The sequence below is a fragment of the Bombus vancouverensis genome, chromosome 1, assembly GCF_051014615.1.
Source record: "Bombus vancouverensis nearcticus chromosome 1, iyBomVanc1_principal, whole genome shotgun sequence".
Taxonomy (NCBI): Eukaryota; Metazoa; Arthropoda; class Insecta; order Hymenoptera; family Apidae; genus Bombus; species Bombus vancouverensis.
In genome coordinates this window covers 3,031,174-3,057,406 of record NC_134911.1, presented here as the reverse complement: position 1 = coordinate 3,057,406, position 26,233 = coordinate 3,031,174, and the positions used below count along the sequence as shown (strand labels likewise).

At 30.9% G+C, this 26,233-nt stretch overlaps 2 protein-coding genes across 4 annotated transcripts in view; one reads left to right on the top strand and one right to left on the bottom strand.

Annotated features, from left to right (window-relative positions):
- The first annotated feature begins 405 nt into the window (after positions 1–405).
- Positions 406–3,145, top strand: LOC117160561 (putative serine protease K12H4.7). Of its 2 annotated transcripts, none has more exons than XM_076618082.1 (9): positions 406–625; positions 978–1,218; positions 1,290–1,471; positions 1,545–1,780; positions 1,861–1,996; positions 2,067–2,380; positions 2,455–2,587; positions 2,672–2,841; positions 2,914–3,145. In XM_076618082.1, exons 2-9 carry the CDS (start codon positions 1,018–1,020, stop codon positions 3,021–3,023), a joined length of 1,482 nt encoding a protein of 493 aa, XP_076474197.1. In that variant the 5' UTR covers positions 406–625; positions 978–1,017; the 3' UTR covers positions 3,024–3,145. The 2 variants fall into 2 exon arrangements, with proteins under 2 accessions (XP_076474197.1, XP_076474227.1); XM_076618112.1 differs by lacking the exon at positions 406–625 and adding an exon at positions 720–851.
- The window catches only part of LOC117160558 (uncharacterized), an 87,317-nt gene continuing 63,658 nt past the window's right edge, over positions 2,575–26,233 (bottom strand). For both annotated transcript variants that reach the window (XM_033341383.2, XM_033341384.2), the window contains 8 exons: positions 20,422–20,654; positions 19,012–19,223; positions 18,133–18,347; positions 16,638–16,841; positions 16,430–16,546; positions 15,249–15,533; positions 13,731–14,226; positions 2,575–5,556 (listed from right to left, as the gene is read on the bottom strand). In XM_033341383.2, coding sequence (XP_033197274.2) covers positions 5,160–5,556; positions 13,731–14,226; positions 15,249–15,533; positions 16,430–16,546; positions 16,638–16,841; positions 18,133–18,347; positions 19,012–19,223; positions 20,422–20,654 — 2,159 coding nt within the window. In that variant the 3' untranslated portion in view covers positions 2,575–5,159. The remainder of the gene's footprint in view (positions 5,557–13,730; positions 14,227–15,248; positions 15,534–16,429; positions 16,547–16,637; positions 16,842–18,132; positions 18,348–19,011; positions 19,224–20,421; positions 20,655–26,233) is intronic.

The following is a 26,233-nucleotide window of genomic DNA, read 5'->3' as shown; positions in this document are numbered from 1 at the left end:
TGTTTATATTTAATCTAATTAATATCCAGTATAACAAAAAATAATACAAGACAAATAAGTTACGTCAACAATTAACATTACACAGTTTACATTGATAATATTTTGACTAGATATATCATTTATTTAAAATCTAAAATGTTTTCATTTATTTAAAGTCATTTTTGGTAATGTTATCTGGAACTTTTATATCTGTCTTTTTTTCACGAATTATTTTCGTAAAATGATTTATGCGCTTTTATTTGTTAACTTATACTCATATATATGATATATATATGTTTGTGTGTGTGTGTGTGTGCATAAATGCAAATATTTGCATATTTATTCTAATAAACCGTTTTATAGGTGGCGCTATAAAAAACATACATACTATGTCAGCTATACATATAATATATATATATTTTTTAGGCTGCACATACTACAAGCTGCTACAAGCCAACAAGTTAACAATACACATATAGTGCCTTTGCAAAGCAGCAAAATTAATCATTACATCAAGTTTACAAATTATAATGTTTTCTCTAAATATTGTATATATTAAAACGAACTAAGTAGATTATTCAATAAGTACTATAAAGAAAAAAAAGCTTTAAACAGGAAAGAACAACTTATCATTACTATAAAATTTGTAAGTATATTTCTCTGCTTTTTATATTTATTTTTTTTAGTTTTATCATGTTGGAAAGATTGGAATTTAGTTCCAAGTATGGTTTCAAGTTAATGTTGTAATACTCACATATAAAAAACACGTGTAAATTTGTACAAGAATAATATTAATGCCTATATTATAAGAACTAATTTTTAAAATATTATTTCTGTAAATAATAAATCTAAGACAACTTGTATTTTAAATAGTTAGTATTAACTATGTTAATGTCATGTTTTAATTTATTAGAGAATAAAATTGATAAAATAATATTTGTAATATATTAATTTTTTATGTGTAATATAAATAATAAACTTAGTTTTTATTTTTCCAGAATGCATAATACTTTATAGTTAATCCAAACCTAAGATACCATGAACCGTTTACTACTATTATTATTCTTCGTTAATTTCATAAATAATAGTATATCATGGGAGACTTTTATGAGGGGTCGAAGCAAATATGGTAATCTAGGTGCTCCAATTTTATCTGAAGATCATGAACTTCCAAGTGCTGAATGGTTTACACAGTTTCTAGATCACTTTAATCCAACTGATGCACGTGTTTGGCAACAGGTAATATAAGAATATATTAAATATTTCTTAATTTTTATTTTATAATATAAATTCTTTTATTATTTTTTCAGAGATATTTTGTAAATGGAGAGTACTATAAGAAAGGTGGTCCAGTATTTTTGATGATAAGTGGTGAAGCTGCAGCAAATGCTAAATGGATGGTAGAAGGTCAATGGATCGAATATGCTAAGCAATTTGGAGCACTGTGTTTTCAAGTGGAACACCGCTTTTATGGGCAAAGTCATCCCACTTCGTATGTAACATTGTTTATAAAATATATAATTGATACATTTTAAGTTATAATGTTATGTTTTCGTTATCTGCAGGGATCTGGGTGTGAAAAATTTAATGTATCTTTCATCGCAACAGGCACTTGCAGATTTGGCTTACTTTATACAACTCATGAATATTAATTACAAGTTACCAGCTGGTACTAAATGGATTGCATTTGGAGGATCATATGCTGGATCATTAGCTGCTTGGTTGCGTTATAAATATCCTCATTTAGTACATGGTGCTGTTTCTGCTAGTGGTCCTTTATTAGCAGAAATTGATTTTCAAGGTAAATATAAAATACACTTAAATACAAAAAATATTTTATTTAAAACAGAAGTGTTTTATATTAATAATTATACTTTATAGAATACTTTGTTGTTGTCGAGAATGCCCTCAAAGAACATTCTGAAGCATGTGTAAATGCAATACTAGAAGCAAACAAACAATTTCACATAATGTTACATCATCCTATCGGTCAACAAGGAATAGCTAAAAAATTTATGTAAGTAAAAGTAACATTCTTCATTTACAGATCAAATATATCATTATTGGAAAATTATTTTTACTTATAGTTTATGTGATCCAATCAATGAACATACCAAACGTAATGATATTTCGAATTTGTATGAAACAATAGCAAGTATCTTTGCTGGTATTGTACAGTACAATAAAGACAATCGTAATAATTCCGCAATGGCTAATCTTACTATCGATAGTGCCTGCGACATATTAACGAACGAAACATTGGGTATTGCTATTGACAGACTTGCAATTTTGAGCACTAAAATATTACAGGCATCAAAAGAAAAGTGTTTGGATTATATGTATAATAAAATGATTCATAAACTTCGTAACATAACATGGGCTAGCGAAGAAGCAGAAGGGGGTAATGTATTTTTTTACTTATATTATTGCTGTTTTCATTTTTATTTATTGTATTTTAAAATATATTTTTTGTAGGACGCCAATGGACGTACCAAACGTGTACAGAATTTGGATTCTTTCAAACTTCGACAGCGCGCCCAAAATTATTTAGTGAAACTTTCCCAGTAGATTTCTTTGTACAACAATGCATTGATATATTTGGACCAAGGTTTATTTAAAATTACGATAAATACATTTCTCAATTATGATAAATCATTAGCTATAAAATTATAACATTTCCGTATTCTAACAGGTACAATATTCATTTGCTGAATTCGGCAGTGAATAGAACAAATATTTTATATGGAGGATTAGATTTAAAGACTACAAATGTAGTATTTGTACATGGATCAATTGATCCTTGGCATGTTTTGGGAATTACAAAATCACCAAATCCGCAAATGCCTGCCATTTATATTGACGGTGTGTACATATTGATTGAAATTTTTCATTTTTCATGTAATATAAAAAATTTATTTATTATTATGACCATAGGTACTGCTCATTGTGCCAACATGTATCCTCCTTCCAAAAATGATCCACTTCAGTTAAAAGCTGCCAGAGTTGAGGTTGGACATTTAATAGATGAATGGCTGCATAATTAAATATGATATTTTTAACGCTGTGTGTGCTACATTTAACTACTTTATGATAAGTAGTTTTTTATTTTTGAAACAAAAATGATGTATTAAAAGAATTAAATTTATTTTATTAACTTTTTGAACAATTTGTATTTTCCTTTATGAACTTCTGTGAAACAATTATGATACATAAATATTTTTAGTTCAAATAATTCGTGCATAACTAAGACTAAAACTAACTATGTACGTACATAACAAGTTACTGAAGATACACGAGTGTTCACCATTCTGTGTTTATGTTTAAATCACAAGAATGCATGTATAGATACAATTAAACAAGTTTGCCCATAATGGCACTATTACAATTTTTTGTGGATTACTGAAGTATTAAATAAATACATGTACAAACTTACTATGAATATCTTACGTCAGTCAATGAATAAATACATATCTATTAATTATATATGTTTTATTCTTGACAAGCATGGGAAAAAATGTTCAACTGGTTAAAATAATACTAAACATAAATAATTCATTAAGGTGTTTTAAAATCTGCAAAAACAGATCCGACATGAATTTTAATAAGTGTAAAGTGTCTTAAAATGAGCACCATAACTAAATGAATTTTGATTCTGATATGGATAGCGTCGGCCTTTCCTTAACGGTACCATCTTCGAATATCGTTTCGTTATGAGTTTGTTCGATTCCTTTAAGGCGAGGCCAAGGTGCCCATTACAGATATTGATCAACCGAGTATGCGTATGATTTTCGTAAAATATTGTCAATCCTATTATAATCAAACATTCTTATAATAGTTTGTATAGAATTCGTTTAAAAATTATTAGAATTCGTTTGATCAGTAATTATACATATACATATATTACTCTCTCATTTTTTTGGCATATCCTTCGATCAACTCGTGATCCTCCTACATTCACAACTTTCATCTTTGACTTACGCTACTGCAGTATACGGTATTTACATTACGTAACAAGGTAGTCGTAAATAATTTACTGTATAACAGAACAATAAATGTAGGATGAATTAGTTTTTCTATCTATGAATCACGCTTAAAAATTCTCCTACGCAACGTTTGAATTGTTCACCACGTTCTTTTAAGTTTCCATTTTAAATGGAGTTACAAATTATTTCATAAATGATATAGCAGAATATATGGATGGATGGTGATTTAATGCTAAGAAGAAGATGAAATATAAGAAAACTTATCCACATGAAACTTTATTTCTAAAAAAAAATGATTTTAAATATTTGTCAAATGTTTGTTATGATATATATGCCTTTGGTAATATTTTATTTTACTGACTTCTTCGTCAAATGACTACAAAAAATTGTTTTACGAATATTAGATATACATATACATATTTCTTGAAAAAATTTGGGATAAAAATTTATAATTTGTGATAAATATACATTCTTTTAAGTAAACTTTGAATTGTAAATGGCAAACAATATGCATTTTTGATATTCTAGCTTACAATTAGTTGAATTACTAAAAACAATTAGTTGAATTTTAAACACAAGATTTTATACATGTTTCAAAATGTATTATATATATGTAATTTAGATCTAGAATATTATAGAAAATGTCAACAATCTACCTCAAAAGCTTTTTGAGATAGATGTGCTTTTCTATAAAAAATAAAGATTATTTAGAAATTAAAATTGAAATTGAAGCAACGTATGAATTCATCAATTTTTTTCTTGAAGAATCAGATCAATATATAAAATCCACATAGTACTGTATTTAAAAAATAAAAAAAGATGTTTATATATAAAAATACACATACACAAGAAGAATTTCACCTATGTAAACAAATTTGAACACTACTGTCTACATACAAATATTTTTAAATCAAAATATTACCAAATAAACATTCAATTAATTATATCCTTCACATTCAACAAATAATCAAAGATACATTAGCTGAAATTAAAACTCTATATTGAAGGCAGTTTACCTTACATTTTGCAAGTATTTCTTAACATAAAGTCACCATCTTCCAGTGCGTCACCATTTATAAAATATGCATACAGCATAAAAAAAGACAGCTTGCTCGTGATCCAATCGCGACTCGTCACAATAATCGATTCACCGAAAATCTCAAAAAAATAAGCGGTTCTAGGTAACCGATTTTGTGTTCAGTATCTGTGATGAGACTGAGATTGCCTCCACTCGGGCGTAGAGTTACCATGGTGATGATGATGATGATGATGATGGCGTTTCTTGTCAGAAATGCTGGCGTGCTTGTTAGACGGGTACGTGGCTACATCGCTCACAACTAATTCTGAACCATCTCTCTCGGTGTTGTTGCCACGGTAATTTTCTCGGTATCCTGGTTCATCCAGGGTCTCCTTGCGACGAAGAGGAGGATGATTGGTCTTATGACCGGCCGTCTCATGCAGATTTTCCCAAGCTTGACGGTAATATCGATTCAGTCCTCCTCGACTCTCAGAGGAACTGCTTCCAAAGCTGGCCACGGTATTGCAATCTGGAGATGCACGGTGTCGGTAATGCTTGCTGCTTCTACCGCGATTTCTGTGTGAATAGGTTAAGATATTTATTATTATTTCAACTTCGGCACCTTTCTGCATAATGATTTACTGGTAATATCTATAGGTTGAAAAAATGATAAGTTGTAGGTTACAGATTTAAGTTGTACAACTTTACTATTTTATATAGAACATTTGTCGAATAAGACTATTGAATGGTAATTTGTAAAATTGATGTACAGAAATAGTTTTCTAGAAAACTAATGTATAGAAGGTAACTTATAATTTGTAATATGTAACATTTCACTACTAACGTTAGTTGTATTGTGCAAGAGGGACCAAGTATTATTTAAAATTATTATTTTCTTTTTCTAACCTGAATACAGTACGATATCATTGTTGTGTTTAATTTATACACCTTGGGTATAAATTTATGGCATAAATGAAGTCAGGAGAGATTCTGTAGTTCAAAATAAAGTGAAAATAAAAAAATAAAATTGCGTCGAAAATTTCATTTTATAGAAAATCGTGTTTGGAAACTTATCACATAGGTATTCATGTATTTGATTGATTTTCGACTGGATAGGAGTAAGGAATTGACAGGATGTTATTCTACATAGGAAAATAAATTAAATTTTTTCGACCTGAAAATATAGAATAAAATGTATTCGTTTAAAGCCTAATTTTCAAGAAAATAAAATTTGAAAATTTGTCGAATATGCGATTTCTTGACCAAATAGAATCAAACTTTATTTCCTTCAAAAGGAAGCTTCAAACGACAAATTTTTATTTTACATTTTATTTATTCCTGTATAGCTGGGAATGAAGAAAATATATATGTACTTGAAAAGTTACACATATACATTTTTTCGAAAATAAATGCTTCGATGTAATTTTGTTATTTTTATTTTGAATTCAGAATCTGCCTGATTTCATTCGTTTTAGACCCACAGTGTATTTATAACCAATAATTTATGATCTTCCTTCCTTCTTCTTAGGAACATATATATATATATAGTAAGCAAGATATATATGCGGTTTGTTGTATCGTCGATTTGGCTTTCAGATATTTAGATTGTTCCTTATAGAAAATTCTTATTCAAATATTTCTGGTTTTTATTATAATACTTTAGTCCAGAAACTGAAGCCAAATCGATTGTTTCATTTTGTATTATGTATGTCTGTTTGGGAAATATAATTTAGCGAAGTGTAATTGAAGCAATTTGTAGTGAAATCATTAGCAATACCACCACCAATTTAAAGATGAAAGGAGCACCAAATAGTTAGATATAGATATATTAGGAGTTTATTATAATTTAAGTCCCTTGTGATTTTACTAAAATTATTTTAGTATATATAGTGAGCCATTTTCTAGTAATCATCGCATTTTTCCTTCAGCATAGCTTATTGTACTACCAGAAACTTTATGAAACATTATCAAACTATGCTATTAAATAAATTTTAATATTCACAGATATAATTGTGAATATAGAGATATTAAATTTTAATTTGTTGAGATTATACAAATATGTTTAGTTGTCAATTTAAAGTTCTATATTTACAGTAACTTCCAAAACTGTTGCAACACTCTTTAAAACTGAATAACTGCTTAAAAATAGGACCAAACGGTTTGAATATTTTTGATAAGTTAGGAGGATTAGTTTACTAGATGATGTATAAAAGAAATTTAAAAAAATTGCAATTGGTTGGAATCGCCAGGAAAGAAAGTAAAGATCGCATTTCCCAAAATTTTTTCTTGGACTTGTAATGAAACTTTAAAGAACACATTTCGAACATTTCGACATACATATATGTAGAAAATTTTATTGAAATTGGTTGACGCGGAAGGAAGAGACAGACACCGAAAGACCAGGCCATGAAAACTGTGTTTCTCGGCATCTTTAAACGTTTGTAGCTCATAGCAGCGTTAACCGATTTCGATGAAATTTTCAGCATGTATATAACTGATATAAATATCTAAAATGTATTGTTTAAATTTTCATTACAAGCCCAGACAAAGAAGTTGCGGGAAATGTAATCTTTGCTTTCTTTCTTGGCGATTCCGACCAGTTGTAGCTTTTTCAAAAATTTTTTTATACGTGATCTAGTAAAATAATCTTCCTAATTTCTAAAAAATCCAAATCATTTGGTCTAATTTTAAAAAGGTTATTCAGTCTCAACGGGTATGGTAATTTTGAATGTCACTGGAATTTCATACATTCAGTTTTATCGTATTCAGTCATAATTATATCATGCTATTATTTCTTATTATTTAAGCCTATAAATATCAATTAATTAAAGTTATCTGACAATTTAATGATGTTCCACGTTTTTAAACCGAAGTAATAGTCGAGTTATATCAAATATAACAATAGAAAGTATTTTTACGAGCAATGAAATATCGAAGCACAAATAATCAAATGAAAGTTGGAAAAACAGTTGAATATGTGCATTAGTACTAAATTGTTAAAAAAATTCACGTGTATTGAATAGAAGGAGTATATTGAGAAATAAAATATGGAAGCACAGCGGTATCTTAAGTTGAAAAGTTAAAGCTTCAGAATTAGGTATTAATACACTAACAAAATATACAGGGTGGTTGGTAACTGGTGGTACAAGCGGAAAGGAGGTGATTCTACGCGAAAAAAGAAGTCGAAAATATAGAATAAAAATTTTTCGTTCGAGGCTTTGTTTTCGAGAAAATCGACTTTGAATCCTCGCTCGGTACGCGTGCGGTACGTTATAACGGATCTCACTATAGATCGTTGTCTCGATGGAAAAATGTAAAAAAAAGAAAAAAAAATTTTTTATTCTATATTTTCGACTTCTTTTTTCGCGTAGAATCACCCCCTTTCCGCTTGTACCACCACTTACCAACCACCCTGTATATCTCTATATTGCATAAGTTGACATATAGTGGAAATATCCAGTTTGTGCAAACCTATAACATAAACCAGCAAGCAAGAAATATCCAGTTTGCTCAAGTTCGTATAATTCACGAGCGAAGTCAATAGGCTGATCACGTGCCGGTTTATTTGATTTAAACATTGATATTATCGAATCGAAACTATCTCTTGAATGGCCTTGTTCAAAAGTGTTAGGTCATCTCGTATTTTTAATAAAATGTTGGTATTTCGTATAGATTATAAATTTTCAATTACAGGCGTGTTTTAATAAAATCATTATGTATATTAGTAGTGTATAATTTCGTCACTGTATAAATACTATTTCTTGATGTCTTTATTATATATTTAATTTTTTCCAATTTTGAGCTAGTGTAATAACTGTTTTACGACTTTTGAGCGATGATGTACAACGTCCCTCGGCAACAAGATTTGAACGTGAAAGAGTTAATAAAAAATCAGTGCGAATATCAGTTTAGAAGAACTTTTCATGCGAATTCAGTTATGTTTAATAGTCAACAAAATATTATTATATTTCTTCCACTAATTACTTGTTTGTAATTACTTTGTCCTATTTAAGCTATCTAGCAATTACTTTTTCTTCATTTATTCAAATCACGAACCATTATTGATCGATGGGCAAGTTATCTTAATTCAGAGACAATTACTTTTCAGAAACTGAGCAAATTTTTTCATAGAACACTTCATCCCATCAAACTCTAAACTTCCCACTATACGTATATTCTTCCCTGTAAATCAAATCTCTTCCATTAACGAAAAGGATAGTGCCCAATCCTATTTAAACGATGTGCTAAGAGAACAGTATACACAGATGAAGCTACTTGGGGGGGAAGAAAGTGCGTGAACGCTGCATTGACGTGTGTGCGTCCGGAAGGAGAGGAGAAGCTTTAAAAATACACTTCGTGGTGAGCTGTGGTGAACGAGCTATCGCTATATATGGGTGCTCATTATAAACGTTGCTCGTTTACCTTGACTAGTAATCACTCGCGAGGGTGGCGCATGGCGGTTGTAGTGGTACGTGGTGATGGTTGATGTAGTGGTGGGCGGTGGTTGCGTGGAGGGTGAGGGCGATAATGGTGGACTATATATGTATGTATATATAGGAAGTAATTGTTTGATAATCTTAAAGAGAAGGGTTGGAAAAGTATCCAGCGCGATGGGCCGCCGAGAGACCGAAGGAATAAGGATGATCGGTGCCGCGGCGAGCCGTCAAGTCGCGGCGCCCCAGGTGCTGGTCGGGGAAGGGCAGCGCCAGTAGCGTATACCAACGCGAGGGCATCCCGGTATCACCCCTTCCAAGGCCACCACTACCGCCACCCCTCAACGCACCAACCCCACCAAGCCCCCTGCGGCGCCTTCCTCTGACGCTGCCACTGCCGCTAGCCACCGCAACGCAAATGGGCTCAGTGTTAATTGTTATTTCTTGATCGTTACCTAGTTTCCTCCGATCAATCTTTTCCATTTTTTTTCTTTTATTTTTTCCACTTCTTAAAATTATTTCTTTTTTGCGGACGTTACTATTTCTTTTTTAACACTTTGCGATCGTATTCAGCTGAGATATGGGCACCGTGCTAGTTGGGATTAATTTTCATCGAACGGATACTAGTAATTAAATTGCGGATTTTTACGCGTTTTCATTTTATGCAAATTCAGGGGCGTAAAATGTATAGAATGTGCGAAATAATGTGCGAAAATATATAAAATAATCCGAATACTGTGCTCATTATAACACATATATCTGTCTTGATTTTACTTCTTTTTAATTATATTGATGTATGTCAAGAAAATATGCAAAATATGAATTTGCATAAAAATCCACGGTTTACTAATGATATAACAGCACGAAATATCCGACGAACCAAAATGAAATTATCGCTATTTTCGATTTCAAAGTATATACAGGGTGGTTGGCAACTGGTGGTACAAGCGGAAAGGGGGTGATTCTACGCGAAAAAAGAAGTCGAAAATATAAAATAAAAAATTTTTTTTTTTAATTTTTCCATCGAGACAACGATCTACAGTGAGATCCGTTATAACGAGACGCGATAAAGTGCACGCGCACCGACCGACAATTCAAAGTCGATTTTCTCGAAAACAAAGCTTCAAACGAAAAATTTTTATTCTATATTTTCGACTTCTTTTTTCGCGTAGAATCGCCCCCTTTCCGCTTGTACCACCAGTTACCAACTACCCTGTATATATATTGTATCATTCAGTTTTCTTTTTGCTATTTTGGAGCATCCTTTATCAAATAATTCAAGATAAGAAAATACTTAATTGCATTAATTTGCAGAATCCTATTAAGATGTATCTTCGAAGTGAAATATGTTGTCAATATGAAAAGTTAATATGATTATACAATTAGAACGGTTCTTTTTTTTTTTGGTAGCTGAGAATAAACATACGACCACAAAGGGTTAATGCTGATAATTTTTCTCTTCCCGTGAATGATTGTTTTATTGGTTGGATTAACCCTTTCGTTGCTGAGATAATTTTTAAATGTAAATCTTCATCTGTTAATGTATGTAACAATTGAATTTTCGTGGCAAATATATCGTTAAAGAAAAGTGAGTATTTTAGACATTATACACTGCGTCCCATAACTATAAAACCATTCTAAACTCTTCAATTCTTATACAAATAAATTAGAATTATATTCGAAAGTTCAAAATCGAAGAATTAAGCTTATTGAAATATGATATTACGACGAAATATAAAAATTATAATACAACATATAAAAATTGAAAGTTTTTGGATGGTTTTATAATTATGAGACGCAGTGTATAAATAGATTTGTTAACTTTTTAGATTATACAATGTAAATATTGAGGTAAATGTTTTATACTTTAAACTTTGTAATTTTCGATGTTATAGTTAATTACAATTTTTGTTGTATGTATATCGTGTATAAAATAGGTAATTAACAGCAATGAAAGGATTAGTTTGAATCTTCTATGTAGACAAGTTTGTCTACTTTTAAATTTCTAACCCTTTCGTCATGGAAAATAATCTACAATAATTTGTTCTCTTGAGGAAAAAACAATATTGTACGCAATCTCATTAATAAATTATCTTTGAATGCTTCTTTTGAAAAGAATAGATCATGTTAGTAATATCAATTTTAAAGAATTGTAATGAATATAATTAGGGACATGTATGGTTTGATTAACAAACATGGACTTTCAATTTAGAAAGTGTTAATCACCTGCGAAAGGGTCGATCATTTTGCCGTTTTTTATAATTGTATTCTGTTATAACAAAAATTAAGAAAAATCTTGTTCTACATTTTCTAACACAAAAATCATATGTATGTCTTATGTGAATTTTTTAATCAAACAGAATAATTCATATTTTGATCAAAGATGCAATAGAACCTCTCATTTGAATTTCTGTTAAGAATTCGTGTTAAATCATTCTATAAGGTACATCATTTTTTTATAATATATTTTCTGTTCTTCCTCCTGTTTTCAAGATCAGATTACTTTATATGAATTCAATGATAATATAATGTTCTGTATTATAATTTCGAAATTTCAATGATTTCAATGTCTGCAAAAACTAACGTTTGGACTAAAACTCCATTAAAAAAGAAATTGCGATTCCTATGTCTCTAAAACGTATGAAACTAAAAAAAAAAAAATATATTGCGTTTCTAAGAATTCTAAAGTTTCCAGTCTTTCGAATAATAAAGATTCTGCAATATTTCTTTTATCGACCAAAACCTGGAGTGTAGTTCGTTGTAAACTTTTAAGCTGCATCGAAAATAATTCACAATGCACATCATAAAAGTGTAATTTAGATATGGATGGAAATTTTCCAGAAGATATCTTGGTCTAGTAATGTTGTATTTTTTCGCTTAAAATGCAATGTTTTACAGTATGCTGCTTAAAAACAACATTTATAACATTACCAGTCGACGATATTAAAAACAAAAATATAATGGAAATTAAGAGGGCTTGGAGGTTATTGATTTTTACACGTTTTCTTCTGCAAAGACTGTTTACGTAACAACTCTTTGTCACACTAATTATAATGCCCGGAATGAATTACAAATTACAATATTTCGAGGGAGCTACGAAACGCGAGTTTAGATAAGAAGAGAATAGGCAAGAAGACAGGTGAAAGAATAAAGAAAGTTTAAACAAATGTAGAGTAAGCGATACAATATACACACGTAGGGTCAAAGAGCGAATGTATTGTATGTATATAGAAGCTATAGTTATGCATAGTCTGTCCAAGAAATAATGCCTGTTAGAGAAGTCGAAGGCAATACAATTTTTAAATTGCAGATAGCAAGAGAACGAGATGATTATCAATATAACACGTTTCATGACACAAGAATCTAAAAGTCAAAATGGGAACAATGTAACATGCATCTACGCTACGTATATTTGAATATTTACGGTAATTGATAGTGAATGGTAATGACGAGAAAACCAGTCTTTTAAAAAAGTAGGTTGCCATCGAGCCATTAGAGAATTAGTAAGAAATTTCCTCCTTGTAATAGAGTAATACGATAAAAGGAAGTAATATATGTGTAAGAGTAATTTTATTAGCTTCCACCATTTATATCTTAACATTTCTATTCATTTGAAGTGGTACGTTAGGGATTAAATTTCATTTATGACATTTGTTTAATTCCCATAACTGATAATATGTGAAAATATCAGGATATTTCTAATTTTAGGAAGTTCAATTGTAGATATTAGAAATTAAACGAAATTAAACAAATCCCAAAGATTAAAAGAAATGTATTTTGCTACGAAATAAACTTTTTCGGTATTTCAAAGTTTCAAATCAAGTTCTATGCATGCAGATTTTTCCATTTAATTTTCCAATTAATGCAATGCAAAATATTTAAATTTCTTTCCTAATTTTAAAATTCAACGATTAGAAATTGAATGTTAATTTCTATCAAACATTCAAATTTCCATTTAAACAAACACAAATTATTTCGTTTCAAAATATAGAATTGAAATTACTAGACGATTAAGTAGCATATTAACTCGTCACTTACATGTCTTCTCCTCTATCCTTACTCATAATAAAACAATCTCTCTAGAAAATAATCCTCAAATTGCTCTCAGCAACGAATGAGAAACGAATAAACAACGCGCTAGAAAACGAGCAAAACGTAACAAGCAAATAAAAACAAAGACAAATATAATCTGACATCACAAAACAGGCGTTACTTTTGGTGCAACCAAATCACAGAAATCAAAAGAACCGACAGCAACTCGATAATGCCATCATTCTACACGCGATTCGCGGATTTAGGTGAGTGATTTGCTTTTACCTGCGTATGAGTATTACAACGGTGGTGATTACAGCAGCAAGGAATACGAAACCACCGAAGACACCCAAGGCGATCACCGCGCCTAGATTTAATTTTGCTTGATGAGTGTTACTCGATTGGTCGGCGTTGTCCACCCTGAAAGGTCCAGAAGGTTCAGGAACACCAGTTCCAATGCCGGCCTGAGCATTGTCCACTCCACTGCCAGAAATTTCGTTGTCCTGAGGATGATCGTTGGTGTCGTCGTTCAGAGGTGGCGACGGAGGCGGTGCTGGTCTCTGAAGACCAATATTTGGTTTCCTTGCGATGGTTTCCCGAACCGTTGCGGGTAATTCGGCGGTGCTAGCCACTCTTCGTGGTGGCACAGAGGTGGTTGTGGTTGTGGTCGTCGAGATTGTTGTGGTTCGAACTCGAGGTGGTAAGAACGTGTGTCGGGTTCTGCTGGTCGTTGGTCGCACGGTTGTTCGGGAAGACACAGTCACGGTGGTACGTGGTTCTTCTGTAATAAAGAAATTTTGGAGACGTTGATTCTCTTGTAATTCTAATCTTTCACATAGGTTCTGTTAAAGAAAATCTAACGGTTATTATTATTATGTATTATCATAATCCCTTAGGAATATCTAGATTCCCAGTTAACTCGCTTCTTTCTTTTCTTTAGAATAAAATTTCTTTTATCCTAAGTTATCTTCGACCTGCTATATTGGTTTGAATTAAAAGAGCCTTTTTGTAATTCTAATTATGATATATTAGCGAACGTATTAACATAGCTTTAAATTAATAATGAAAAAATTGAGTACATTTTTGATTAAATTTTGTAGAGTAAGTCGGTCCTTAAGAGGTTAATACGACAGAAGATTATTGTTTGCGATCTCAACAAAAAATTAAATGTAAATGATAATCTACACATATCGCTATTGAAATTACTGAAATTAATTATTGAAATTGTTGCAACTGCAGTTATTGCAGATATATTATAATACAGATTTCATACGAATTATATGTAATTTAGCTTGAAACAATATTTTGATAATATACATAAGCATTTATATATGCATCTACATACATATATGTATTATACCATTTTTATATACACACATATATATAACAGTCAAGTACACACACAATGGTTAGGTAGAGTTTGGTTGAAAACAATACTGTTGTAAATCAAAATACATTTTGAAATGTATATAAGTATATATTAAAACAATTATCAATTATTTATTAATTCTTTGAGTTGCTACGCGCATAAGAGGTATATGCACAAATGAATTTAAGTTCCAAGTATAAAATAAATATCTCATAAATTGGATTGAAAAACAACCTTTGAATATCCTCATATTATATCATTTACGTTAATAAAGATTCAATATTTAATTATGTAAATATGTATGCATGTATATGTATGTATGTTAAATCATCCTCGTATTTGAAGATTGCAAACACTGCCACGATAAATGACTTGCTTTTCTAAAGAAATAATCAAATTTGTATTTATTGCATAAAAGTAATTAAATCACATACCCGTACAAGTGGGTGCGACATGATCATATAAGCCAGTGGGCAAGCATAATATTTGTCGGAAGCCAGAAAGTCTGTAACCCTTCTCGCAGGTGTATGTAACGATACTGCCTACGAGAAGACTTCGACTGAAGTTCGTTTTCGATGGTATTGTCTCGGTTTCGTCGATTTCATCGATTTGAATGTAACTATGTGGAACAGGAGCAGGAGGATCACACAAAATTGGCTCGCAACGTGGTGGCGGTCCATTCCAGCGCTCATCGATATCGCATGTCAGTCTTGCACGACCTGTAATCGGAACAAATTATTAATTCATTGTAATTTATTAATAAGCTATAAACAATGTCTATGTAGTGTTAAACTAAAAATGTAAAGTCTATTTACATAAGTTATACATATTCTTCTATATTATTTTTTATAAAACCGTTTTATAACATTTTTTTATGAAATATTTTGGCTTTAGTACTATATATCGGAGTTTTATTAATAAATCTTGTAGCGTTTAATGTCTCATAAAAATCGAAAATATTTTGTTTTAATTTCAAATTAGAAATCTTAGAGAAAATATAAAAATCTGATTATAATATATTATTATAATGTATCGATGAGTATCTCGGAAAATGTACATGTGCACATATTTATATTTATATCCGCTTAAACTGAATATACTCCATGAATTTCTTTTTACTTTTATTGCTTACGGTCGCACGAAACGCTTGTGTAGATTATTCGCAATACGGAGAGAAAACATGAAAAGGTTCATTGCATTACATTATTACACTATTTATTCATTTTCATGAATAAACACTACGTAGTGCAACTGACACACAAATTGATCAGTTGTGCAACATAAAAATTCTCATGTTAAAATCACGCACACGTTCAAAGCTTATCCTCAATCAGATTAATTTCAATCTCTACCATAGATCTCTAAAAATTCAGCCACGCATGATAAACCAATTTGAACGGTTCTAGAATCAGGAACAAAATCAAGCCGCAACAAGAGGATCAAGACACAATCAGAAAGATGATGTCATCGCGATCCAACACCAACTAATATTCTTACCAATTTCCTTGAAAATGCTCGTTGGCGAGGCGTTTCAACACAGGTATCAAAGTATTAGCCACAAACGATAGCCATTTATCAAAGAGAAATAATGGCTAACGCCAGGATAAATTCTTACCAGTCATCTCGTATCCTTCATCGCAGGAATAAAGCACCTGACTGAGATAACTAACGGTATTGTTGATAAGTGTGTAACCTCCGTGTTTTATGTTCGCTGGATAACCGCACTCGATGCCTGAAACGAGCAGAATGTTGAATTTAACATCGATAGGACGATCGTATATGGTTTACCGAGTGGCCTCTGTATCTAATTCTTGCTCTCTTACTTTTGCACACCGGTGGAAACTCGTTGTAGAAGCCAGTATCGAGGCATGTACGAGTCGACGGTCCTATAAGAAGGCTGCCGGCGTTACAAGTGTAATCCACCGTCGCGCCAACTTCATATGCGCTTCCGGTATTCCGATCTGTCGTTGTGGTCACCGTCATCGTTGAATTCGGAGGCTGTTCTGGTCGACCACACGCTCGTGGTTCTAAGAACAAACAAAGAATTCCTTGGTTTTACATGTTGTCTCGCAGTGTTTGTTAGAAGAAAGTGACCAAGTATGGAATAGTATTTACCTAATATAGAATAGAGACATTTATAAAAATCTGATAAATAAATTATATGAATCAAATCTGACAGATGACTTATCCGTCAAACGTCAGTAGGCTCTCTCACTGCCTCACCTTGGCACCGTTTATATTTCCAATGACTTTTCTCGCGATACTCTGGTGGAGAAAAATAGCACATGACGAAAGTATTGGTCCAGAGTTTTCAAAAATTTTATAAGCAAAGTGTCTTAATTAATAAGGAGAATAATTAATGAAAAGAATACTCTTTGTTCGTTTTCCTGATGTTAGGCTTCCAGTAATTGAGTACCTATTTCTTATTAGATATAATTTATGCGTTTTTTAATGTTAGTTCAATATCGAAGATTGCTCGTAACGTTAGGAATATGAGACTGCTCTTAAATTGAGTGTGAATATATGATTGAATACCCATAAAAATCTTTTATTTCTTGCGACTGATTTTATATGAGTAACATTTAAAAAACAAGATGATATTTCATACATTTGGTTACTTTTCTCTACTATCATTTTCAGAATGGACAAATAAGATCTTCATTTTTTATACATAAGTCTTTCGACAACCATATTGATCAATTCCATAAGTTCTAAGATACAAAAAGTTGATGATGATATAAACATTATTTTTTAAATCTACCACAGAATTTACTATCATCAGTGTCATCTTTTTGCGATAAATGAACTGATGGAAGGAGATCATTCGTGTGTTGAGAGTTGAACGTTAATCGTGTACTTGTGTAATGAAATTGCGAAATGAACAATAAGCCAAGTTGTTCAGTTTAGCTTTTGAGAGGCTCACATAATATTTTCACCTTTTATTTGATATCATTTTATTCTTTAAGCACTGCTAAAGAAAAATTAATGGATCTACCATACTATTGCACCAATCAAGTAAATAAAAGCGGAGAAGTTTTATAAACTTAATATATCAACATGCTATTCGTATGATACCATGACGTATTCTAAAAATTGATCTTGAATGGTAATTAAAAAACAATGTAGAAACACAAGAAGTGAATATAAAAGATAATGTGATATGAGAGAAGGTCCTCTGATTGTTTTGTGCAATATGTCATCATGTACGTATTAGGATACCTATAAAGAATTAAGTATATATATTTCTATAGTAATGAAGATGACATTTATACAACCATTGCGTAATTCGATAGTAATGAGAAAATACTTGGTACTCACGGTGTTGACAGATGAAATTTAATCGAGCTGTGCAAGGGGTATCGGACCAAAGCCATCCTCTACTACCATCATATCGAGCACAGTCTTCTTCGCTGCCTTGAGGTAGACTCCAGAAAGAAACAGAAACTTCGTCGCCGCTTCCTGTCCACCTCCAAACCGTACGATCCTTTTGATCTCTTACTGCACCCATCCAGTATTGACTCGAAGTATCACTCCTGAATAAAGATAAGGTATATCTTTTTAGAAATGTTTGTTGAAAACTATCTTTATGGTAATTGTATATTTTATGCTAATTGAAATATACACTGACAAACACGTAAATGGAGAGAAGCTTTATACTCAATTTAATTTATTTTGTAATTGTCACTCGAAATAGAAATTTGAAAGACGTTCTATTTTTATTATGCCTTAAGGTACAAGAGATGTATTTCTGAATTCTATATTAAAAAGGAAGAATAGAAACGAAAGTCTTCACTCTAATATTACTTGTATTTATGAGTACGAATTATGCTATTTTTATACTCGCCACTGTAAGCAACTTACGTAAGAAGTTAGGTTTAGTTTATTTCATGGCGGTAATAGAAGAAGTAATTTAAAATTACAGGCTACAAATAGCACAGTAAAATTGACTTGTTTTGAAGCTAAAGTGTTTATTTTGAAATTTTATTACTACTACATAGAATAATACCTATACATTTCCTGTAGCATTTTTATCAACTATTAAACATGAAAATAACATTCTGATGAAAGTTGCCATTAGTATTAGATATAATAAATTGTCTTGTCTGATTATGATCAAATTGAACTAGTTATATCTTACAGGAAAAAGTTGAAAGCAGATAGCGAAGCGTAGAGGTGGACAATTAATGAATTCGATACCTGTGCCTCCTCCATAGTTCCCACGAAATAAACCCTTGTAACGCAGGATTGCTTTCGTCCACTAAAGTACCACCTCGTGCACGACAGAATGCCAATGCTTCTCGGAATATCATCGGTTGGCGATTGTAGAATATGTAACATTTTCCATTGTAGGTTGCTGTCGAACCTGGTGGCTGATCTCTAAATTGTGGACATCTCTCAATGGGAAGAGCCTATACAAAAAAGTAATCACGTTTCATTAAACTATAAAAAAGAAAAACCTTATATAAAGAAGAATATACACGTAAGAAAAGAATAATCGGTATAAAAGTCAATATAAAAATCTTAAAACTCAATTTTTTCTAATAACTCTGATTCGTTGTAATTAGTAGAAAGTGTTAAAATATTGATTATATCTGCAAAATGAGTTACATTGTCAAAATATGTATAAGAAATGATAAATAAGGTACATACAGGGTGGTTTTAAAGAATATCACATTTCAAAAGACACTTTATACAGGGTGGTTGGAAACTGATGGTACAAGCGAAAAAGGGGCGATTCTACGCGAAAAAAGAAGTCGACAATATAGAATAAAAAATTTTTTTTTAATTTCTTCTTTCTTTTATATATATATTACATTTTGGACCCTTTTACTTTCTTTTTTAATTTGCGATATAAATTGCGATATAAACGTGTCTGGGCTCAATCAATGTAGAGTTTAATATCAAAAAGGTTATAAAAGGATAGACAGATGTAGAATATAACAAATATTCAAAAAATAGATGTAGAATAATTTTTTTTATAGAATAATTTATAGAATAATTACAATAGAAAAAATTTTTTTTTAATTTTCCCACCGAGACAACGATCTACAGTGAGATCCGTTATAACGAGACGCGATAAAGTGCACGCGTACCGAGCTAAAATTCAAAGTCGATTTTGTCGGAAACAAAGTCTCAAACGAAAAATTTTTATTTTATATTTTCGACTTCTTTTTTCGCGTAGAATCACCCCCCTTCCGCTTGTACCACCAGTTACCAACCACCCTGTATAAAGCGTCTTTTGAAATGTGATATTCTTTGAAACCTGATTATCATACCATACCATTTTTAACAATTGAAGGTCATATTAACTAGTCCTTTCTGTAGTAAACATAATTCACATTCATGAATTCAAAATTTATTTATTTAAAGGCAACTAAGGGGAAGTTTCACGAAAGTTTATACTTTTATGAACACAATTTAAAAAATTGAATTTACGTGGAGATTTATTACACCTACTAAATATTATAATAATTATTATACGTAATTTTTATATATCTTTTGCATATTGTATACGTTGTACAGATTATGTGACTTACAACAAAGCTATTTATATTTAGACTTAGATAATTTTATTCGTTTGGAACAGGTACAGCAAATTGATCGTACCTGATCAGTGTACACGAAGGCCTCACACAATGAAAGTTGCACTGGAACTGGTGCCGGTGTAGTTGCTTCCAAGTGTACGGAAACGAAAGCTCCAGGCATAGGCGGATTACAGGGCAAAAAAAGAGGTTGCCCTTCTTCGAGGGGACCGGTGAAACGATTGCAAATTGGATTCGTTCCCAAGTCCGGCCGATTGTTTCCGACACGAACAACAATTGTTCCGGGTATACCATCACCTGCAATCAGAGAACGTGTGAAAAATTTCAACTTAATATGTTACGAGTGATAGAAAGTGATTCAGAAATTGTATTTCTCGACAATTTAAAAGCAATCGAAGGTGGAAGCGAATACAGCACTGTTATTTGTGTATAACAATATCTTCAGTGAGTTATTGATATTTGATTTAATACATACATACATGTATAAAATGAAATACATATATAAAAGATCGAGTTTTTCATTGAAATATCAGTTTCTTCGAAAATGTAAATTAGGGGAACCTTTTTATTAATGCGCTTTGCGTACTTTTAGATTTATTTTACGTACTACTTTTATTGTTATTTAAATAATTTTTTGACATTATTATGGAAATTCATGTATTCTTTTCAGTTACTTGAATAATAATGTTAAATTATTAATTTATTTGTACGTTCGATTATTGCTTATTAAAAGTACCTAAATTTAGTTTCTGTGAGTGTGGTGATCGTAATTAAATACAAATATCGTAATTGCTAACGATAGAGAAAGTGATTTAAGAAGCAAAAATATGACGATTGCTATATATTAATATATTAGTATCCTATCGGTATTTTAATTCGATTTAAATAAAACGCCCGATTTCCTTTTGTTATAAATATTCCTATATTAATATTCCATTAAAACACAGTCTTTTATTACAGTGACTCAAAATCATAAATTGGCAAAATCATTAGATAGAATCTAATGTCCTCAAATTAAAACTTCCATAATACAAAGAACAATTATTTCCACTGGCGAGATAAATTTGCCTTTATCTAAATGTGGAAGAAAATGATCGCTTGAAATTTCAAGTTTTGTAATTATTTCGTAACTGAAATATCTACATTGCAGTAATGCAGAATACGATAAATAAAAGACTAGAATCGACTAGAACGAATAGACAGAAAATAACCCTTTTATTTCTATCGATAAACTCGATTCTACTCACAAGCTTCCATCGATCAAACACGGAAGAAGAATACCCTGGTATTAAGATAATAAAATATATTGTATTATATTACTGAAGAGGATACTTCAGAAACAATCTAGTAGAATGCAGTTCGCATCGATCTAGGCTTTCACTGGCGTCTCAAATTGCTATCCTGTCGCGGCAATTGCATTTGAACGGATAAAATCATCTGCAATAATCCGGTGCTCAGTAAGGACTACATCTTCCGACCTGGAAAACATTTCAGGTGTGACCAGATGGTCAAGTCGCCGCCGAGTTCATAGCCACCAACTCCAATTACATGCTTTCCACGTTTTGTCCCTTGTAATCGTCTTCGAAATGGCGACAATTTCTTGTTTACATAAAAAAGTATCCAGCCGGAGAAACTTCTCGAGTCATTCCGCGATATTAGAAATCGCGTTTCTAACGATGCATCGCTGCAGCGATAGTTTCCGCTTGTTTGAATTTGTTTAATATATATTTATTTACATGTTCATATGCTCATTTATTTATGTGTCAGTATAATTGTGTACTTATGAAATAATATACTTATTTTTATATATTTATGCTTATATACAATATTCTTAATATTAATAATAATTTAAATTAATTCGTACAGTGTATTAAATTGAGTTGAAATTAGGGCCTTTACACGCGTGTGTCACTTATTTAAAGGCGATTGTTGAATTTAGCGTGGATCAGATAGAATGTAATGTAATAAAGATAAAAAAATTTGTTCTGAAATCTTTCTCCGATTTTATAAATATAAATTTATATTTACATTAATATTTCGCTTGTATTTTTATTTTGTTCCTGATTTATTTGCATACAGGTTGCGACTAAAGTATTTTACAGGCGAGCAGTAGACGATTCTTCATAAAAAAATAGATAAAAAATCTACAACATGTCACATTCGAAAAATACACATCTACGTATATGCAAATTTACGCGAGGATGGATTAACATTTAGGAAAGCTATCAGAATAATTCAAATTTGTGATATATTATTTATATAAATGATCGCTTGTAGAATTTTGTTTTTAAAATTTTTGGATCCTCATTCTACAATATGAGATTTAAAGCAAATTTATTCTTCTACCTTCTGGTTTTTAACATGTTCTGCATGTTATTGATACAAAAAATATGTATCAAACATTTTTTCGGGGACGATCTCTCACACTTTTATTAAAATAAACGAGTGCTGAATGTGTGAAACTGATAAAAGTGTATGATAAATAGATAATTAGGAATTAATAGATAAAATAAAATATCGTTAATAAAATTTCCTATTACGTTTTTCAGAGCTAATAATTTGTAGAATTTCTATAAGCATTATATACGCAGATAATAAGCTTTGGATAAGCAGAACTATAATTTAAAACTTTAATTTTAGCCTTTTAATTTATTTTTGTAACTTTCTGTTGTAAACAGTCTGTAGCAGATATAACAGGAAGTGATTTCTAATGCAAAAGTGTAACTTTGCCTGCAAGAAATCAAATAAATTGAACAATCAAACAAAACAGGAAATTAAAAAAATATGATTGTTATCAAAGTGCTTCATATATTAGAAAAAGATTTCAAACAAACGCAAAAAACTAAAAATGGGATTTAAAGGATAATTAAAAAGAAGACATAACGTTATAAAAACGCGGAATAAACAGGTTTTATAATTAGAAAATTATTATTAGTGTGGAGGTTTCGTAAGTGAATTGATTAGTGAGTTGTGATAGATAGATTAATAGGTGATTGATACTTATACGTGATAATGGTAAATTGCATACAAATCTGAATCTACTTAAAAAATTAAAAAAGGGAAAGTCGGTGAAAAGATAATTGATTTTATACATACCTATATACCTAGAAGATCTTTCTCTCAGATCTTTCAATTAATGTTACTCAATATTTCCTTGTTTCTACGAGAAAGTGTTCTTACGTTCGCCAGTATCGTAACAAAAAATAAACTTAAATCTAATCCAAAAAAGTTTCAGTCAAAACTCTTAAAAATATTTATAGCTCAAATCTTTCGTACTTTTCCGCGCATGATCTATACGAGTCAAACGGTATTACATATACGTCACACGTATAAAACGATCTCTGTTCAAAATATACCACTTTTTTAGAAGAGTGAAGAAAAACACCATACACTCCATACACGTTGCATGCGTTGTATCTATCAGGTCGAGTATTAATTCGATTATAATTCTCTGATTATACGTTCTCGATCAAAAAGAAAAATTTCATATTTTATACAGGGTGGTTGGTAACTGGTGGTACAAGCGAAAAAAGAAGTAGAAAATGTAGAATAAAAATTTCTCTTTTTTTAATTTTTCTATCGAGACAACGATCTACAGTGAGATCCGTTATAACGAGACGCGATAAAGTGCACGCGTACCGAGCCAAAATTCAAAGTCGATTTTCTCGAAAACGAAGCCTCAAACGAAAAATTTTTATTCTATATTTTTGACTTCTTTTTTCGCGTAGAATCGCCCCTTTTCCTTGTACCACCAGTTACCAATCACCTTGTATATGTAAAAATATTTTAGAGCAGATGGTTCAAGATTTGATAGTGAACTTCAGGTCTATTAGTCTATATAATGTATATATAAATAGGTATATAATTCTATTAATCACAATCTTCACTATAAAACAAATGAAAACAAATTTTCAACAAACTTCTCTTTAACAAACGTAAACTTTTGTTCGAAACGAATTCACTTTTTTCCAAACAATTCGCTCTTGCTATCGATGAAGTAATTGCCTTTGTATTTGTCAATATCAAAATGTGACCTTTTATAAGCCATATTCCATGATTTTATGTTTTTAACATCTTTCTTTTCTTAACATATATTATAGTATTAAAAATTTCATATTATATATGTCATCATATGTAATGCAAATTAATATCTATGTATCTCGAATAAAACGTTGAAAGCACATGTTTTTCGCATCTGATATAAATAGAAGAAACCACAACGTCGTAGATCTAAATTCTTCTAAATCGTTCCTAAAATTTTGTTCCTAAATTCATCCTAAATTCTTTGTTATTTTATTACTCAGTGAAAGGCTTAAATATACATGTCACTTCCACTTAAAAATTTTAATACAGTTATTATACATTTGCTTTAAAATCGGAAATAGTTAAGTAGTCGTTAAAACATTATTTAAATTATATACCTCAATTACGCTTGATTAATTTCTTTATCATATAAAGTATCAGGGTAAATATTTCTTTATAAGTTCGTATAATCCATATTAAGCTATATTGAAACTTTATTAAGAACAGAATATGTCCTTAATGAGCGTGTACATAGTGCATACCCATACATCACAAATAAGTACTTTGAATCTTCAATTTTCAATCTTCACAGCCTTCACCTCAGAAATTCCTTTTTTGCTCACAGCTATCGACAAGGAAGTCGTTCGTTTCGCATTCTCCAACGCAAAAACATGAGCAATCTTTCGCGACTCACCTTTTGCGAGTTCGCTTTTTTTATTTTTTGAAATACCCATGTGTCTCGAAGTATTCAAACTCGCGTACAGTAGCTCACGAAAGTATCTGAACATTTATGATTATTTTATTTATTTTATGTATACTCATAATGTGCTATGTGTTATGACCATTATACCGATAGAATATAAAATCAATCAAATTTCTCTTTTACGAATTCGCTTAATTTCGAGACAAAGCACTAACCATATACATTATCAAATAAAATCCAATAATCAATAAATTTATTATAATCGTTCTAAATCGATCATCGTTAAAATTTCATACACCATCCAATCTTTTTTTAATTAATTTATTTGCTATTAAGGAAAGCAAGGTCTACGATGGCTCATAAAAATATTGGAACATTTACTGTAAAAATTTGTATGAACACATTGCAGGTGTGTTATACAAAATTCTTTGAAGTTTTATTCGTACCGTGGTGAAACACGAGACACAACTATCGATGGCCATGCAGACAATATTTGGAATCAATTTGGAAATATATATAGAAATCTCAGATTATTTGCTGCAAATATTCACCTAGTAAAAAGTTAGATGATCTCATTTAATGCTGTGGCTTATTAATAATGAATAACCGACTTTTCGAATACTTTGGTGATCTTTGCGAAGCGTATGCTTGCTAATTTCTCTGTACATTTTCAGATTCGTTTGAAAATTTACCAATAGCTAGCAATGAAATTTTAGAATGTTTCACATAATATAAAATATATTCAAAAAATGTTTTCGTAAGTGTTCAGATATTTTCGTGAACCACTGTATGTGGACACTTTGGTCGACTTGTTTTAATAATGACACGAATGTTACTAAAATGTATGAATTAATGGCAAACTACGGATCAAAAGCAACATTTACCATTGCTTGTGCAATCAATAGATAAATACCATCTAACATACAAATTATTTATTCAAAACCTGATTCATGGCGTATTAAAACAAAATAGATAATTCGTCAAAGTGCTGACCGACTTCAGATAACATTACTGGGATTAATTATGATAGCTCTTCCACCAATTTAGAAGAAATTTCTCTATTTTATTTATGACTTGACGATTAAACGATTGAAATAAAGGAGTTTGACATACGACGTTATACGATTAAACAATTATGAGCACATTGAAT

Excerpts from the sequence above, each read along its gene's own strand:
- LOC117160561 (XM_076618082.1), top strand. The coding sequence starts at position 1,018 with ATGAACCGTTTACTACTATTATTATTCTTCGTTAATTTCATAAATAAT. Across the intron at positions 1,472-1,544 it reads GGGCAAAGTCATCCCACTTC|GGATCTGGGTGTGAAAAATT; the intron begins GTATGTAACATT and ends CGTTATCTGCAG. Across the intron at positions 2,588-2,671 it reads ATTGATATATTTGGACCAAG|GTACAATATTCATTTGCTGA; the intron begins GTTTATTTAAAA and ends GTATTCTAACAG.